The sequence below is a fragment of the Anoplopoma fimbria genome, chromosome 23, assembly GCF_027596085.1.
Source record: "Anoplopoma fimbria isolate UVic2021 breed Golden Eagle Sablefish chromosome 23, Afim_UVic_2022, whole genome shotgun sequence".
In the NCBI taxonomy this organism is placed as follows: domain Eukaryota; kingdom Metazoa; phylum Chordata; class Actinopteri; order Perciformes; family Anoplopomatidae; genus Anoplopoma; species Anoplopoma fimbria.
This window is the reverse complement of record NC_072471.1, coordinates 19,630,135-19,649,521: the sequence shown is the minus strand read 5'-3', so window position 1 is coordinate 19,649,521 and position 19,387 is coordinate 19,630,135. Positions and strand designations below refer to the sequence as shown.

At 42.0% G+C, this 19,387-nt stretch overlaps 1 protein-coding gene across 1 annotated transcript in view; it reads left to right on the top strand.

The window, feature by feature from the left end:
• large1 (LARGE xylosyl- and glucuronyltransferase 1) overlaps window positions 1–19,387 on the top strand; it is a 99,546-nt gene that overhangs the window by 52,584 nt on the left and 27,575 nt on the right. The window contains exon 7 of the mRNA XM_054624986.1: window positions 17,673–17,777. Within this exon, the coding sequence (XP_054480961.1) occupies window positions 17,673–17,777 (105 nt within the window). The remainder of the gene's footprint in view (window positions 1–17,672; window positions 17,778–19,387) is intronic.

Genomic DNA, 19,387 nt, shown 5'->3' with positions numbered 1-19,387 from the left:
CTTATAAAGGCCAGGTAATACAATCCTTGAAAGAATAACTTGTACTCTTATGGCTCACTTGCTAAATTCAGCACAGTGTATTTCAGCCGTACTAATTCCATCAGTACAACAGTTACTCACCACTCGGCTGCTCTCTTTAAACACAAATGTAATGTTCATTAATTCCAATCACCTACCCACTATTGGCAAAGCACAACACTTTCTGCAGATATTTTTCATTAAAAGCCTACCTAGTAAAGGATTATGCAGTTTGAGCTGCTGAAAGGCTTTTCATGTAAACTACCTCCCCAATAAGTGTTAAACACTGAACAAAGAAACAGCTGCACATTGAATAGTGTATTAATTAACGCGGGTAAAAGTATTTGTGTTGAAAAAGAGAGACTCAGGGCAGCAGAGTGGTGAGTATGACATGACTCTGCTCTTGTATTCATGGAATTAGAGCTGTAGTAGAACTGGAGTAGATCAGAAAACACTTCTCCTGTAGTGGACGTAAATAAAGGCCCCAGACAATATTTGAGAGTTTACATTGGTTACCGGCAGAAATCAGATGTCTCTGAGAGGGATTTCTCAAAACATGAAATCAGTCCATCTGATGGCTATAACCACGAGGAGTAAATGAGAACATAGTGCTGTTTTCACAGGTGAGAGCCATGTGTCCATGCTCACAGCCATTGAAGTCCATGTCTCTTAGTTTGACAATGTCTTAATTTGCCCAGAATGCCTCGCAAAATTAGCCCTATTAAACTGCTTTTTGCAATGGATGAAGTCTGACTTTTAGTTACTAGTTACTCAGACATAGTCTATCTTAGTAACCCTTTACTAAAATAGGCTGTGGCACATGAGGTAGAGCGCTTGTCCCGCAACCACAAGGTCGGTGGTTCAAACCCCTCTACCGGCAACATGCCGAGGTGTCCTTGAGCAAGACACCTAACCCCAAGTTGCTCCCCGGGTGCTTCATTGCAGCCCACTGCTCCTCCGGGATGGGTCAAATGCAGAGAACCGAATTTCCCCATTGTGGGACTAATAAAGGATTGATTATTATTATAAATGTAGGTGGAAAGTATGAAGCAATTTTTTTAATTTCTAAACCAACAAATTCAGTAAGCTGTAGCACCTTTTGAATGTGGTGGATGTATAAAATAAACAGAATTGGAACAAAGGCTGTATCAGCAGCAGATTTCTGCCACCCTTTACAAAGTGACAGAATCCAGTCTGACCTGATGAGCGTTCTCTAAACTGAATATTTCTGTTGTGCTTTTCTGACCTCCGGTTTCACCATCACTGTAAATGCGGCCAAATGTATTCCATTGTATGTCTAACAGCCTTTAACAATGGCAGTTGAGTTGCTTCCAAAAGTACCCCAATCTGCAGTCAGTCTGCTCAGCTAGTAAAGATGCTTCTCTCCTCCTCACTGGCCCTTTTCTTTCTTTCATGTACCAACATAACTTCCTCAACCTTTCTTCATCCTCTGTCTCCATCATCCCATTCTTAAACTTTCTTGATGATATTTACTCTGTTGCCTTTTAAAAATAGTTTTTTTTGCTCTTGAGTATGTTGTAGGTTGCATGTACCTCCCTCATTTCAGCCTAGAATTGTCTATAGAATCATTCAGCGTAATGAAGACATAATTCAGTGGCAGCACTTCCCAATTTCATCAGAACATATTGCATTCCCAAGCTTCTCATTACTATGAGTTAACAACTCTGTTTCTGTCACCTATCCTCTTTTTAGTTTCTATTGTAATGCAGTTTTAGTGGAGAGGGTTGTCAGCCCTCAGCCCGACCCCCAACCTGGAGGACCAGGGGATCACGCTCCATCTGGTCTCTACCCTTTCAGCTCAATTCAGTTTATTTCAATAGATTCAAATCATAACAGAACATTTCTCCAGACATCAGTATAGACCGTACTCTATAATTTACAGAGACCCAACATTCCCTCATGAGCAAGAACAGTGGCAAGATATATTTCCCATTTGAAGGTGCTCGGAGATTGTAAAAATGTTTGATTGCCCCTGAATGTCTCTCAACAGATATCCCTCATGACCATCATACCGCTCTCATTCTGTAGCATATTCATGAATTGGGAGTAATGGCTCTTTGTACGTGTTGTAATCTTCACAACCTTCAGTAGTAGAGTCCCTGATTGACCAGAGTTCTCACAAGCCCCTTTCAGATAACACGCCGTGTAGTGTGGTATACACGTGTTGACTTTTCCTTTACCATCCCTGTTATATGTTGGTTGATCTCGTCCTCTACTCAGAGGCAAGGAGCTCCTCATTGTCTCCCCAACTCCCTTCCATTCTTAGTTGCTGTAGGTTAGCTGCTAACTGCTGCTAGTGCTTTTTTAAACTCTCCCGATGGTTGCGGTGCACAAATAACACATCATCAAAACATCACACCCGTTCCATCCCCTGTGACTTCCTCCACTGCCTGCTCAGGTTTGAAAGATACTTACAGTATGTCTGGGATCTGAAACCTACTGAAAGTACAGTTTAACTGGGGTAAGAAGATATGCTTGTCCATAAAGTGTTCTTGTCTAAGAGTGAAAAATGTCAGCGCTCACGTGGTAATAATTTAATTTACACAAGACTGATTCTACATATCAGTGAGTCATACCCACAACTGCTGCTCTGATATCCTCCTTTTCATTCACTAACATATTCCATTTATATATTCCACATATATATTCTATTCTATTACATTTGCCATTTTTGAACGTGGTTAAATTGCAGTGAGTGAAATTCAACCCGTCCTGCAGACGGTGCAAATCTAAAGTTTACTGGAGAGAGGAGGGATTATGTTATTTGAGTAGCTGGAAGGTCTTTAAACTGACACCTTCATTGACGGTACCTTAAGATCAATGAAAACAGCACAACTGAAGCGACTGGAAATAACCAGTTGATCTGTTACAAAGAGAAAACAAAAGCAGCAGGGTGGTTGGTATGTTAGGATCTGTTGTTGCACTGATGAAACTAGTGCTATGGAAATGGGGTCTTTATTGACATTATCAAGAAAATAGGCAGACATGGGGGAATCGACAGCTAATTACAACAGGAGCTGATCAGAAAAGAGGGAGGCTTGTTATTATGATAAAATATACCTTTTAAACAGGGAAGTCAGACAAAAGGCCTGTCTCTAATAGAGGCCTGTTTCACAGACTTGGTTCTCTCTAAAGGTAAATAAATGCTATTCTTACTACTACTATTTGAGATTTAGTCTCAAAAGCTGGCGAATATATACACTGATATGTATTTATTTTGCAACAGGGATATGGGTGTTGTTTGTTGACGTGTCTTCACTAAATACATTTTAAAAATGTCTGAATTATTGTTTTGGATGTTGATCAGCTTAAATCAGTCTGACATGCATTTGTATGTTGCCATTATTCTGAGGATGTTTAATGTGGTCCTAAAGAACTCTGCATTCAGGCCATGTCAGTCCAATCTGCTGTCATCTCTGGCAGAATGGAGCCCTTATTTCACAGCTGGTTTGGTCACATGGTCAGTGAATTGCTATGTCTATTTAAAGGAATATTTTCCCTGCCTTCCTGCCTTTTCTACTTTCAGCTCTCCTGTGTTCTCCATATGACTCTGGCAGAACTCATAAAGGTGAAATGTTGATGCCACTTTTCCTCTTTCATTACTGATTGTATGTTCTTGCTGGTGAGCTCCAGGGCCTCTAAGAGATGGTGACGTACACCTTTTATCCATCCACTGTCAGAAATCACCCGTGCCTGCCTGGAATTTATTAGCGCTAACCCCTCCAATTCTAACCAGCAGATATCCTGAGGTTAGGTGTGGAGCCCCGGGAAATTAGAGCTCCACTCAAGACCTCATATTTCATTTTAGCCATATTCCCATATGCCATGTCCTCGAGGCGTACAATCCATGACCCTTGCCACTTTGACAAATGTGAGGCTGGCGAGGTGTGGACCAAGGAGACGAGGGCAGGCAGGGTGAGGTCAGGTGTGATGTTGATGTGGAGACTGAACAGTGAGTTGTAATGCATTTGAACTCGTTCATTCTTCAACTTCTCTCATTAGTTGTGTGTAAAGCCTCTTCACAAGGCTTTTCTCTGCAGACATACAGTACTTTACATGGGTTCACTGGCATTATGGTGAACTTTTCACTTACCCACACATTGCATTGGGAGCTTTAGAATACAGTGCAATGTCTATATAGACAAAATATTGCATTTTAGTCAATTTAACAGACAGATATTAGTCTGTGAACCATGTTTCCCTAACAAGTAGGTATTTTAACCCAAACCAATATTCCCTAAACAAGTAGTTTGTGCTTAAATCTGTCTATATCTTGACCATAGTGACGGATGAAGAATGTCCACATGACTACTTTAGAAATCACTGTCCATGCTGATATGAACAAGAGATCACATGGTGCTGATATGGGTCATTTTTAAAGGAAATGAGGAACAGTATTCAGGGCTTTGATATTTCGTTTTACGGTATTTTTGTTTCAAATTATTTGGGGGATCAGTTTGTGCTAATTCAGAAGCATTACGCAGTAAATATTCATGCTATGATGCTGTAAAGCCCTCTGTTAACCTTATCCGAAATGTTCTCTCTTATCTGAGAACTGTTTGATATCCGCACCAAGAGAATAATGCCTTTTGTTGTGTGTGCATGCGTCGGTGATAAAGGGATTGAGTGTGCTCCCGGAGGCTGTGCCATCGGTGTATAAATGGGTGTGAATGATTAGATAGATCCTGATTGGCAGGTGTCACCTTGCCAATCAGTGTATGAATAGGTGTGAATGGGTGAATGATTAGTAATGTAAAAGCGCTTTGAGTGGTCGGAAGACTAGAAAAGCGCTATACAAGTACAGTCCATTTACCATTTACCTTTTTATATCTTGTTCTTTACAGCTACTGACTGCCTGCTGACTCCTCAATCACTACTCTTAACCAGGCCACTAGTGATAACACAGCTGAGTGCATTTCCAAAATACAGAAGAGGTCCTGTAGACACACCTGCCGGAGATCTGAACTCTGCTGACTGCACCTCTCTAGTTTAACCTGTATTTGACCATGATACTTTTGACGAGAGCAGTGACCTCTTTTTTCACGAACGTCCTTTTCAGTGCCACATTTACACCTGGGATCTGCCCAGTACAACCAGTGTACGGTACTGTACAGCCAGTACAGTCCTATCTGTTCAGCTCCACCTGATCAGATGGGGTTAAAGGTCATATGACTTGCTGTCCACTAAGTCTATAACAATCTCAGTCTAACAATATAGACGATCAAGCAAGCACTTTTTGTTTGAAGCATACTTAAGGACGCTGTACAAGGACACCTCGGCTGTAGTTATGAATGAGGGCCAATCACTGCTCTTTAACTTTCCCCAGTCTTTGCTGTGCATAGTAAACACCTCAACTCAGTGTGTCTGAGAGGGCCAGGCATTGACTGGGACAAAAAATGGACCCTGGCCTTTTGGCCCAGGGCGGCCCACCATCAGTCACACACCACCCATCTTCCCGCTTCTCTACCGTGCCACTCCCTAAAAAAATACTAAAGCTGTGTAATATGTAATGGGCCTTCCAGACAACGCCGGAACCACAGTACTCCACACCCCATTACTTCCAGTGGCTGGGGGGGTCATTATGGGGGAGTCACTTTGTCACCTGTCGGTGTTGAAGACTTGGAGACTTCCTCACTAGATTATCAACTTTCAGAGCTAGAGCTGTAGATACTGTCATTGGAAAAGAGTTGGCAGTTTTTAGGTTGGATAATTGGATAATTTTTTAATCTAGCGTACTCTTTTAGTTTCTCCATATTACCTCCCCGAGCTTTGATATTACTACTTTAAAACCATTGCTCTTCCAGACTGATCAGAACTTTTATAATTTAAAATCATAGACCTTATTTATTGTTACATTTTTTTATTGACACCTTCGCAGTGAGGTATCATTCATTCATTATTTAGTTCATTCATTCATCCCATAAACGTCTGTGTGGTGTAGATGAAAAATGCAGCACAATCATCAACACAAGTCAATGCAGTTATGAATGTGTTTTATTCATCAATTATTTTGCTAATACTTGTCAACCTCTCAAGACTCTCCGCTCTCTACTCAGGCAGGACACATTCTCTCAGCTGAGCACACACACACACACATTCAAACAGAGCATGGGGGTGCTGGACTGATACAGACACGTTCCTCATCATCACCAGCCCAGTGCTGGACCCGAAGGCACGTCGGCCTACCCGCTCTGCCAGATGGCCAGTCTAGCTCTGGAGAGGGCCAAGTGCAAAGAAGCCTTCATTTCAGGAGGAAGCAAGAGTTTCACCCAAACAAGACTCATGAATAGGTTTTATTATTCATACACAGGCTCTTGATCTGTCGCTCTACACACTAATGCACAAAGTACATTGAAGTAACATCCGCATGTGAGTGCTTTCAATGCATGCTTGCTTTTGTGTTAAATGAGGGTATTTTTCTCTGTTTCACATTAATACACCTCCAAACAGTTTCCAAGAGGTTTCCACTATAACCTGTTCGTCACACACCTGTCACTATAAAGACATTGAACCCAACTTCTTTTTTCCCATTCCTTTTTATCCATCATATTCTGTTCATCAGTGTTCTATAAATCCTGGGCCAGGAATGCTACCACACCTGCTGTCCTTATGAATTTGCTGAGGGTGACCTATTTTCAGCCTCCACTCGACGCCACGGCATCACCCAAAGCAACATGCTAACATGAAGCACTTAAAGATGTGCTCAGTGGATTTATAGGCCAGCGGAAGTGGGGCGTTAACGAGCAGAATTACATAGAATTACTAGGTTCTAGCACTGAACACAGATAGAAAGATGAGAGCATGCTAACAGACAGGAACAGTAGTTTGTACTAGTTTAAATTTAAGATCATGCAGTTGCAGGTAAGGATTAAAGGCTGCTCATATAAACTAAAATGAAAGGGGAACTTTGTCTTTAATTTTACATGATAGGGATAGTTTGGATTCTTTGACGTGTGTTTGTATGAGGTACTACTCCATAGTCAGTGTATTACCGAGAGTTAGGAAAAACAAACAGGAGTACCATCATGGGAGTATAGCAATGTACTTTTGTGGACTTATATTAGATATCATGATGTATGATTATGATATATGATTTTAGAATCACTATCAGTACAAGTGTAGGCAGCAGTAAGAATGATTTCAGAAGTGGAACTGAACTGAAATCCACAGTAGTATATTGCTTTGCTCCCGTCTTGCGACTCTTGTCTGTTTCTCAAAACTCCATCTAGATAATACACTGACTATAGAGAAGTACCTCATACTCCTCCACTTTAATGTAAATTTACTTCAAACTGTGGAAACAGTAGTAAAAAGTATTGTGTGGATCTGGAGGAGCGTTTGTCAAGTCGAGGAAATAACCCTGAAGAGGAAGTGATTGAAAGATGTCTGTTATAACAAAGAAAACGAGTCTGACAAAAAGATGTTATTGGTTGCATTATGGGAAATGTAGGATACAGGTTTTGGTGGGCTAGTGCTTTTGACAGTTCACTTTTAGTTTCCGAGTAACTTTTTTGTATGTTTACCTCTTTATTAGTGAGTCTCAGGAAATAATGTGGAGAGATGAGGAAAGCAGCGAAGGTCCCTAAGAGGATTTGAACCAGGGAAATTGTGGCTCATGGCTAGCACATTTAACCCCACGGCCATCATGGAGCCCTGACCTTCTTTCTTTTGTGAACCCCCTAACTTGTGGAAGTACCCACTGGTGTAAACTACGTATGTTAAGTAACTACCAGGCTTGGATAGTTTGGCTGCGTCAATGAGAAGTAAATCTCAGACGGACTTCAAGTGACGGTCTGTCTTCATATCAAATGTTGTGTCAGTTGAGCCCTTGAGGCTTTTCCTCCCTTGCTTTTAAGAACTGTTAAGCAGTTGAGTAGAGAGGAAAATAACTGTGTCGGGTTTCTGCCAGGGATGTTCTGGGAATGAAATTCAGCCTGGGACTTTGAGCAGAAGACAATCTAATGATGCTGAAGACCTTCAGGACACTTAAGGATGTTTTGCTGATGCCTGCCTCCTCAGTTTGTATTGGCACTCACCACTGCACAAAATCAAAACAAGCCAGCCCGTTAAGCAGAGTCACAGTTCATCACTTTCATGAAAATATCTGAGACAGTGAGATTTAAAAAAACAAAAAAACAAGGATCAGTCAAAATTGTGCAGGGCCGCTTGTATCCCCCTCAATATTGAAGGTCTTAGATAGGCCCAGTCTGACGGGCAGGTCCTGCTCTGTGCTGTCTGCAGCTGGCCCATGCCACGGCCAAGGATCATGCAATCATACAACCACAAAACAATGGATTTGGTGAGTAAATGAAAATGAACATTATTGGTTACCACCTGTTGTGCCTCCCATGCGTCTGAGGACATTTGCATACATCTTGTCAACTTCCTCGTGTCACGCCGCTTGGAGACTTTTGAGACTTGAGTGGAGCCAGGATGTTATTCCAAGGATCCATTCCCAAGCTCACACCTCCATTGTTGAGTATGTGAATGAAGGGTAAAGGCAGAGGACACCACAGCCATAATTCGTGTGATGGAGGTAGATAGTACCCTGTAAAGGCGAAGGTGCACACAGCCCTGTGTCTCGTAAAGGGACCTTCACGCTGCCGCACGATAAGGCAGCCTCCAGTCATGAGGGGAAGGCAGCAAAAGGGAAGCTGTTTCGATCATTGTTCTGTGGTCATGAAGCGATTTCTGCCCACATGAACATGCACAGATTTTGCCATGATGCACAGAGTTCACAGTGCTGAACTTTTGGTTGTAACTGCCTGGCTTTGGCCAATCAAAAAGAAGGGGGCAGGCTTTGTAGAAGTAGAAGTAGGCAGAGTAAGAGAAGAAGAGCAATGGAGAAGTTGAAAATGCTGTTGTACCCGGAGTTGTACAACACAGCGCTAGCTACTGAGGACAACCAGAAGAAAAACTGGGCCTGGGATAACATTTCCACCAAATGATTTAATTATTTATTATGGCACCCAGGTAGCTAACTCCCACCAGCCGCACTGGAGCCCCTGCCTGTCATGGCAGTCTTAGGCCATAGAAGCAGCAGCCGCTTTTCAAAACGCTTTCCTTTTTTGGAGAACACTTTAACAGGTAGGCTGTTGTTAGCGTGGCATTGTGAAAGCAGCTTTTCTAAAACAGAGAAGCTTTCAATCCATCTCTTATTGCTTTCAGATTGAATCACAGACAGCAGCTGTCCAGTTGTGCTTTGAAAGATCACTGACTAACAGTGAAACGTTGCAACTGACCGTACTTTTAGAGCTGCATTAAGGTGTACAGTCTGTGCTACGCTCAAGGTAGAACGGACACAAGGTTCAACATCTTAGCTCTCTTCATTGAAAACAATGGCTCAAACTTGTGCAAACTGATCCTGCATCTACCCCTGTATTGAGAGTTAAAGTGGGAAGAACATCAAGTCCTTATCTGAAATTGGTAGCTGCATCAGCATGTTGTGGATAATTTAGTTTAACCTCAGCTCGGTCGTCTTTCTGGGTGATTGTTCAGTTCTGTTCCTCTAATCTTCTGGTGTGATCACACAGTTGAATATCACACTTTAAGAGCTGATGATATCTTGACAATGGCCTCAAAGAAAACACATTTATCAGCAGTCCTACTTACTTAGTCCTACACTTAAAAATAACCGCTGTTGATGTGAGATACTACAGGAATAGAGGTGAAGAAAGTATAGGCAGGAAAAGGGAAGCAGATCTCTATCAATGAACAGGGACTTCATCACCAATCATTTTGATTGGCATAAGCAACAATTGCGTAATACTGGTGTGCTGAAGCTTTTCCACAAAGTTTGTGAGCTGGAACGAGTGCCTGAACTGACACTGGGATTTTAACCCATCTAGCATCCTACAGCCTCAGGCTTTTCCCTCTCAGTTGTCCTTCTGTAGTGGCAAAACTCATTTGAGAGTGATTATGTCTATATACTGTCATACTGTACCTCGCCATCACTAAATAAGCTGTCAGTGACCCTGCACAACTGTGGATCTATAAGGAGAAGTTATATTTACTACAAATACATTATACCATTTATCTAAGCATGTATTGTCTTAAAGTTGATCAGCAGTTTGAAACGCCAGCAACACTAGTATAAAAAATGTAGATACTATTTGAGATGGAAAGGCAATGATGAACGTGAAGAGATGAGAAACATCATCAAAGTGGAGCCCCAATTGAACTGAAGGCGATACATGACGCGCCTTATGTGACGCATGTCTACTGATGCTTTGATAGCGCACTGCAGGCATCACATATGAAATGCCAACAACACTGAAGCAGTGGTATTTCAGGAATGGTCCCTATTTAGGCAACATATTGTTTAACTAGATAATGTGAAATTGGCATCATTGGATCTTCTAGAGGAAAGAAACACTAGAGAATAAACACTAAAACACAGTCCACTCACTGTAGTAGAGTGGAGCTTCTTCTTCCTCATAAACGATCTTTGGCTATAAGTACAGACACCATCTTTTGGTGCCTATACGGCCATTTAAAAGAAAAAGTGTTCTTCAAAACCAACCAGTTTGGGCCTTAGCTGCCAATTCATTCTGGTCAGATTTCAGTTTGGATGTGATGAAATTAACTTTTCACTTTCCTAAAAATGCAATTCGTAAAGAGAACTTCATCAGTTGAGACCATCCATGTCCCGTAGAGTTAGTAAGGATCAAGAAGGTCAATCTGCCACTTCATGAGTTGTTGTAGTCGTCTCTCCTTTATCAAGAGACTGATAGAAACGGTTTAAAAACAAGAAACATACACAAAAACCAGAAGACCATTTGACTGACCTGCTGATTGATGTCAGTTCTTCACACTTACTTAATGTAAAATGCCCAGCAACGTCAGGGTTAAAATCAGAAGGTGCTTCTGTCTGGTGTTGGGGTGTTGGCTGGCCCCCACCTGCTACTGGACACAGTGGAAGAGGAGCGGTGAACAACTTGGCCTCCTGCAGCATGAGCCAGTGAGCCTCACAACCCGAACGTCCCACAAATGTTCAGGTCTTCAGGAGAGTATCATGTCAGGAAAAACGCCTTCTGCAATCCACAGAACTAATGGCAGATGACACTTTGGCAGTTTAACTGTACCACCTATTTGTCCTTGAATGAGGAACGCTTAAGTGTATTGCTGTTTTCTAGATGCATGAGACATCATTTCTCTCTTTTCCAGCAGTTCAAAGCTCATGTGACAGAGATGCTTTTAAGCTGATCACTTTTCCTACCATGGAAGGTCAAACTGCCTGCTGGGAAAAAGCCATATCTGTTATTAGGAAACAAGAACATAACTGATGATAAATGTGACTACAAATGCCATATTACCTGAGTTATATTTGAACTCTGATCCTGCAAGCTGCTAAAACTTCACACGATCATGAACAACCTCTGCTCTGGTCTTCTTGAGTGCTGGGCCTCTTCACACACACAGAGCTGAGCGTGAAGGAACAGTGTCTCTAACATGCTGACTGATTCAGTGTTTGCTGTTTTTAATATCCTCATTGTTCTCTGTCATATGATACTAAGGAGGCAACGTGGCCTTGTGTGCTCCGATTGATCTGGCAGGCAGTTAACACTGCAGTCATGATTTAGTTTGAATGAAAACTAGACTTGTTCTGTCAACAGGAGTATCGGGCAAACCAGCTTTAAAGGTTTTCTTTTAAAATAAGTGCTGTGTGGTGGATTTAGTCATGCTGATGCACAGAGTTCTTCATTTGGACGTCCAAAAGGAAGTGATTCATATTTGGAAAAATAAATTATAGATATTTTAAGAATCTTTAAAGTATTCAATTTGAGAACAGGTGGTAGAGTGTTTAATTGGGTAAGCAATTAAACACTCTACACTCTGTGAAACAATAACACAATACGGCACTAGTGCGGCCCATAATCTCTCACTTGTTCAATAGGTGGATGTATCTCTGACAGGTTCCTTAATCAGGGCTCCATGTTTAGGTGCAGTAGGAGGATGAAATGGTGGAGTGAGGAGAGAGTGTTGGGCCTGCTGACCTTGGCATTCATCTTTACTTGTATCAGCACCACTGACTCAGCAGGAAAGACTCCCACTGAACTCCTTGTACTTCTCCACAGCTAATTTAAGAACTGCTCACCCCCACCCCCACCCCACCCACCCACCCACCCTCAGCCAGCCTCATGCTGGAAAATAGATTTTGGATGGCCTGAGGCTTGCTGTGTGAGGACTTTGCTTAGTGGGACATGCATACATTACATAGCCTTATGTCCAACTGTGTAATGCATTCTAACCAGACTGTGATTGCTTTATAGCAGGCTTTGATCCTTCAGGGACTTATGGACCAGATAGCCTGTCAGTAAATAACAAGATCAATAGCAACAGCATAATGTGAATGAATGTGTTTGGGAGATTCTGGACGCTGATGCAGTGGTCTGTGTCCGACAGCTTGGTTTGAATATAGAGAACAGTGTGAAGAATCCACTTGTTTTCATGGCCTATTTTCTTGAAGATATTTAAAACCAGAGCTGTTCATTCTCTTCCTTCTTTTTGTTTAAACTGAGTAGAGCTGTATTGATTTTTGCTTCTTTTTTCTTGCCCGTCATGGCTCTCTGACTTGGAAACCGACTGTTTTTGAGAAAAGAATGTTTGAGGGTTCACGGTCAGTTGCTCCTCAGTTTTTCTCAGTGTGGATGAGAGGATTTAGTCAGCCTGCTAGGTTCAATGCGTTCACACTCTGTGGTCATTTAAAAGGAACAATACAGCAGTTTTTAATAAAAGTGTTTGCTGCTTTGGAACATAAACAATGCCATTGATGGGAAAGAAGAAAGGTTTATGGTTTCTACTCGTTTAAGTGTGTGTGTGTGTGTGTGTGTGTGTGTGTGTGTGTGTGTGTGTGTGTGTGTGTGTGTGTGTGTGTGTGTGTGTGTGTGTGTGTGTGTGTGTGTGTGTGTGTGTGTGTGTGTGTGTGTGTGTGTGTGCGTAATGTGAAATGTATTGCTTGTCGTGATAAACCAACATAGAATTATCAACTACTCTTCAGTTCCCCTCAGCTCCACAGGGTTTTAGCCTCTTTCAGCTTATTGTTTTGGTTTTTCGGCCCTTAAAAACTTGGCTCTCAACAACCTAATTTCCAGCAGCAGGCAGTCGTTTTCAGTGAAATACCAGATAAAGCCACTGCTCGCTATGTGTTCAGCAGCAGACAGCAGACAGACACAGTCAGAGACTAGCTGCTGATCATAGTGCAGCTATTTTAGCAGCTGAAGTGACTGATATTTCCCTCAGGAGTTGGTAGAGAATAAAAACTGAGGACTGGACATACACTCATCAGGTGACACAAACATGACCTGAAATGAGCGGAAATGTTGGTCTGTGTCCAAATAAAGTTATATAATGATGATTGTCTGACTGTTGGTGTTTGGTGGCTCGTGTAAAAATGCCACAGTATTTCCAGATCTCAACGGTTTAACATGATAAATACATTGTCACCATTACCCACCTCGTCTATTTTTAGGAGCAGTAAAAGTCAGAATGCGGCTGGCGGTAACACCATTTTCCGCTCTGCGACTCACATCACTGCAGTTTCACAAGCTCGTTGGTCCTCAGGTTACATTGAAACATGAAAGTCTCTCTAAAGCCAGTGTTTGGTTTGACCATTCTGGGCTTCTGTAGAAACATGGCGGGGCTACATGAAGGACTCCGTGAAGAGGACCAGCTACCCATGTAGATATAAAGGCCTCACACTAAGGTGATGAAAACACGATTCTTAATCTCAGGTGATTATATTCTATTGAGAGCATCAGGGGATCCCTCTAAATCTTGTGGATCTAAAACATTTGGAGTAAATCATGAACAGAAGGGATTTGCAGGGATAATGTTCTTCCCACTTCTGCTGACAATCACATTAAGCTTACAGGCATTGTTCTTAGAATCACCTGTGAAGTTTGTCCCCGTTAAAGGAGCACGGTTTAGTTTTCTGAGCTGTAATTGTCCCACTCAGTCATCACCTTGATGGCAGATCTTTGTTCTGTGTTGTGCAGCCTTTCTAAAAGGGGAAGCCTGCTCTCGACTGCCTGCTCCAATAAGCTCTCATTAATCTTCCTTACAGCCTTCATTAAAGCTGCCACCTCTACACTCCAGGCTCCTATCTCCTCCTTAATGCCCATCTCCTCGACCTTTATCTCTGCCCAGCTTGCCTTCCATAATCTCTCGCCCTGAAGCCTACGTTACATCCATTTCCCTCTCGCCCCCTCATCTTCTGGATCTCTCCTCTCCTGCCCTCTTTATAGTTTTTGTCTAGTGGCTCAAAAACTTCAAGATCATTGTACTTTTGAGCATTGAATTCAACCTTGAATTGAACGCCATTTATGAGGTGGCAGTTAAAGTTCTCTCCTTTGTTGTTGACTCAGACATAAAAGCCTATTTTATGATGGAATTATGTTTCTGCTGGCTCAGTGTTGAACCAGTTGCCCCTGAAGTGTCTGCCATTGGGCCCCTCCATCCTCTCTTACCTACTGCACACAGTCCAAACTGTAGGGAACCCAAAAAAAAGACGGTTAGCTGCAGTTATGACTCAATTATCTCCTTATCTAAAGACAGAACCTATATACATTCTGAAATAGCTACCTTTTATTTACCCCAACTGCAGAAACAACCAGGCATTGGAGACAGACATTTGTCCTTCTATTGGGTCACCTTATTTTTTTATTTTTTTATGAACATTAAAGGAGCTTTAAAAGGTACATTATTATATTTTCTGGAAGGGTTAACATGAAATATCTGCTGGAAGTTGTTTGTTTGTTGTTGTTTCAATGACTGTATGTTAACACACATCAAACAAGTGATTAGAATCTACTGTATAGCCCAGCAATACTGGATTTTTAAGGGTGATGCAAATGGCAATATAAAAAAATTTGATGATAATGTTTCGCTGATATTGGTTTTCTTTCATAAACACATAGCACAACATAAAACACGTTTTTGTTTTAATTAGTGAGTGTAAAAAAAATACTGTTTCTATATCATCTTTTCTTTGACACTTCTGTACTGCAATTTGTTATTTATTGACATATGCTGGTGTGATATATCTGTTATAAGGTAATATTAGCCAATATATGAGTGTAGCTCTAGGAAATAGCAAGTCCCCATAAAGAGAGGTAGACAAGTGGTTAGAATGTCAAAACTCTGTTGTTGTACTCATGTAACTAATGCTGTGAGCATTTCCATTATGCTGATTTAGTTGTTGTTTTTTGCCAAACCTGTATATGTGTTTATGTGGATGTGCCGGCCACGCCTCCAGCTGTTTTAAAATTAATGTGAGCCAATTGGCTTTTATTTGAGAATTTCGGATAAATCAATTGTTTTTCCTGATGTTGAAGGAACATTATAAACTCATATTTTTCTCTTTCTCCAAAGATAGATGTTACGAAAGGTAAAACATTCGGCTTACTGATATGCAAAGCATGTTTTGGGTGAAATAGGAACGAGATAGAAGACATCTCTGAGGTCTAAAGAGGTGAACCACTCTCCAGGAGTGATAGTTGATTGTGGGAAGCATCCAAAATGGGACTAGTTTTAAATACCTGTTTGACCTCCTTATGTCCAGTTTCAGCCTGAAAGAGTTGTCTCTCAAAAAAAAACATTGTGCTGTTTATGTGGATATATCATTGTACGGCCTTTTTGTCCATGAATGTGACTATCTCCTAAGACCTCACTGGGTCTGTGACTAAGGTCACCTTGACCCCGGAAGGTAATGAGGGCCTGCTGCTGAGCTGCCTCCTGTAACCCTGTGACACAGTGTTTAAAACCCAGACCTGCCCAGTAGTCCAGGTGCTGGTGTAAAAATCCGGTTTATTTGGGGTCCTGGGGGGGGGTTGCTGGTCATGCCCTTGCTCCCGCCGGGGTTTGTATGGTGGAGGTTGGTTACCCCTGGGCTAATACCAACAGCCTGCAGCAACCTGGCTCTGTTGCCAAGGATGTGGTGCTAGGTTGAGGTCCTCAAACGGTATGGGTTTCCCTTCATTCTTTTTCTGCGCTATTGAGGGTTGGGTTAGGATGAGAACAGAGAGGGAGTTTCCAATACGAGCCGTCTGGGCCACAGTATCATAAGCCCTTGATAGAAGGCTGTCGACACTTTGGCCTGGCTCCTTAAGTGGCTCATCTGGTGGGCAGGGCCCTCCCCCCAGCTCAGTACTTACTGTGCTACAGGGGGATGTTTCTCAGCCATCCTTAGTCTCCAGACTTGCAGGGTCCACCCTCTGAACTGACCATTCTCTTCTAATCGGGGATCAGGCTACGAAATCTGAACCAGGACTGTGGCCAGGACGCGAATCAGAACCTCTAGCAGATGTAAGCACACGAATGCAACCAGGCAAACAAATGGCTAGCTAGTCAGGCTAATCCAACCTGCTGCATGCCTGCTTACCTGAATTGCAGCAAGGTAATCCAAGCTGGAACTGTGGCCGACCACAGAACACTATCAGAACCTCCAGCAATGATAACAGCAGCAAGTTAAGACCAACTGTAGTGTAGGCTCAAGCTAGCTAACAAACTAACAGTCAAGTTCAGGAATTCCAGACATGAACTGTGGGCTCATAACTGAACACGATTGAATCATCAAGCAGTAGGATTAATTAATTCACATGGACTGTTTAGGACAGTCAGGTCAGTGTAGCTGCTGAGTGAGCCAACACAATGACAAGGATGCTAGAAACCCTCCAGATAGGATAGAAGGAGAGGAAGGATAGCCTGTCAACCACAATCTTTGAATGCAACAAATTGCACTCCGACCATAAAGTTGAAGGCAGGAAGACAAACTACACAAACTGTGTTGACCTCCCTTGGACATGCAAAATACAGAACCAAAACAAGGATCTAATAGAGAAATTAACCCGCGGTAAAAACAGGCTAACAGCAGAAAGAAAAAAGAGGCCGGGTCTAGGCTACCACCTGGTATTCATAGCAGGGACGCACAGGTAGCTTTCACGTCAAGCATGTTCATTTGTGCGTTTGCATAAGATCTTGACGCCCTGAGGGAGATGACATATCCACTTTGTTTACTGCCACTGGCAGTCAGGAGGGAATGAAGCAGAATTTTTTTGATTAAATGTGTACAGATTGTAAAGCCCTCTGAGGCAAATTTGTAATTTGTGATTCTGGGCTATACAAAAATAAACTGAATTGAATTGAAAAACTAAATAGGATAGTTTGTCATAATTTATGTTCTTTGAATAATTATCCTCCAAATGCTTACATTTGATTTTAAGCATCAAGTTGGTGGCCTTTTCTGGGAGTTGAGTGTGTTTGAAAGTATTTAGGGGGAAAAAAATAGAAAACCACCAGCTTATCTTAAAGCAGACAGGCCAGGTTGATGGTAGTGTCTACACCAAAATAAGTCAATTAAAAGGTTTCATGATAAAAATAACTCCAGACATGCTTAAAACACCGCATGTTGAAAATGTGCAACATTGACAGAAAATTAAAATGTTGTTTTCTGAAAACCCCCATATTTCTTAAGCCAAAAACTACAGGACACAGTACATAACTACAGAATAATAAACACAAGAAACTGGATAATGAAATTACCTCTTCAGTGAATTCTAGTTAAATAAAGAGAAAATGACAAGAAGTAGAAGATGTGAAAAAGTAGTGATGTTGTGTTGTGATGCTGTGCTTAGGTCAGCAGGTTCTTGGTCTGGTGGAGAACCAGAGTGACTGGTACCTGGGGAACCTGTGGAAGAACCATCGACCCTGGCCAGCTCTGGGCAGAGGCTTCAACACTGGTGAGTACAGGAGGACCTAATGTTATCATGTAAGCATTTAAAACTATGTCCCAGTTGCAAACTTTTATGCATAATTATATTAAAGTATGCATGTTAAAAAATATATTTTGGAGAGTTTATATTCCAATGGTGACCCCACCATGCGTTGGAACTCCAACTACCAGAGCTGCTTTAAAGCCCCTGTAGTTGCCACTGTTCACAAAAGCAGAGTGTATCTTTATGTGATGGGTCTATTTTTGCCTGAGCAGCTTGCTTATAGTGTGAAATTCACCCGGTATGTATACAAATGCTGATTGTTATTGAGAATCGTCAAGTAATATTTTTTTAATTATGCATTTCATACGTGATTGACTTTGACTTAAAATGCAAACAGCAAAACTAGTTTTCTTCTTTATGTCTATCTCTTCTCCTGTAAAGTCTGTAAAGCGGTAAAAGGAACACCCACTGCTAATGGTCACTTTTCAGGAGACACAGTTACAAAATCGTGACCAAGAAATCAACTGAGTGCGAACATTAAAACCAGTAAAGTATAGCCACAACGTACAGCTGATGTAGTCAATTCTCCTCTGTGACACCAAGGTTCACAAGCAGACAACATAAACCAGTCTAGTAAGTGCCAACTGAATAAGGCAGGAAGGTATCAACTGTGCCACAAATAACACCAAGTCAGCCCTGTGTTTTAGGAAAAAAAGGGGTTAAGGGTGGGATATTGATTTTGTACGAAAATGGGCCCCATGATCCCACTAATCCGTGATGAACGCATGAGAGGCGCACCGTATGACGTACGCATAAAAATGTCGGATCAGGTAGCACTTCATCTGCCGTCTAGCACATTTAACACTGAATGAGTCAGGGAGGACTGAGATACATCTCGCACATAGAAACAGATGTAAGGGCACGGAGAAGCCCCGGTTGCCGCTGTGCTGATATCTACCATTGCCGTCCCTCTGAGGAGGAACATGGATGAGGATAAAACTCTCGCTAAGTGCGCCCTGCAGATCTGTGATGGACAAACAGCTGCTGTGTCCACCTTATGTCGTACAACATACTGAGAAAAAGCGTGCACTGAGGAGAATGGTAGAGACACTTCTTCTGGAGTATTCTGATCAGGCGGAGGAAAGTAACCCTCAAGAGAAATACTTCTTGACTCAAAGGACTTTGTGGGATTAAATTAGGGATTTTGGCTGTAAAGTTGCTGCACTTCCATCCTCTCTAATATAAAGGCAAGATGGCGAGACCAACAGTGCCTGCCTATTTTCTGTGGTGTGATAGAATTGCAGGATGAGGGATATGGGAGATAATTGTCTTACCTAGAAGTTCCGCCTTGTTCATTGTCATGGCTCTTATCTCCACCAGAGATGACATTATCATTTCTTCAATATCATGTTATGTATATATCACAGCTAAGGAGTGTTGTTTGGCCTGACGACAAGCAAATAATTGGGAGGCACATGTATCAAATGGCCCTGCGACAGACTGGCGACCTGTCCAGGGTGAACCCTGCCTTCGCCCATTGACAGCTGGGATCGGCTCCAGCACCCCTGCTACCCTTAACTGGATAAGCAGGTTACGGAAAATGGATGGATGGATGGATGTATCAAATGTATTTA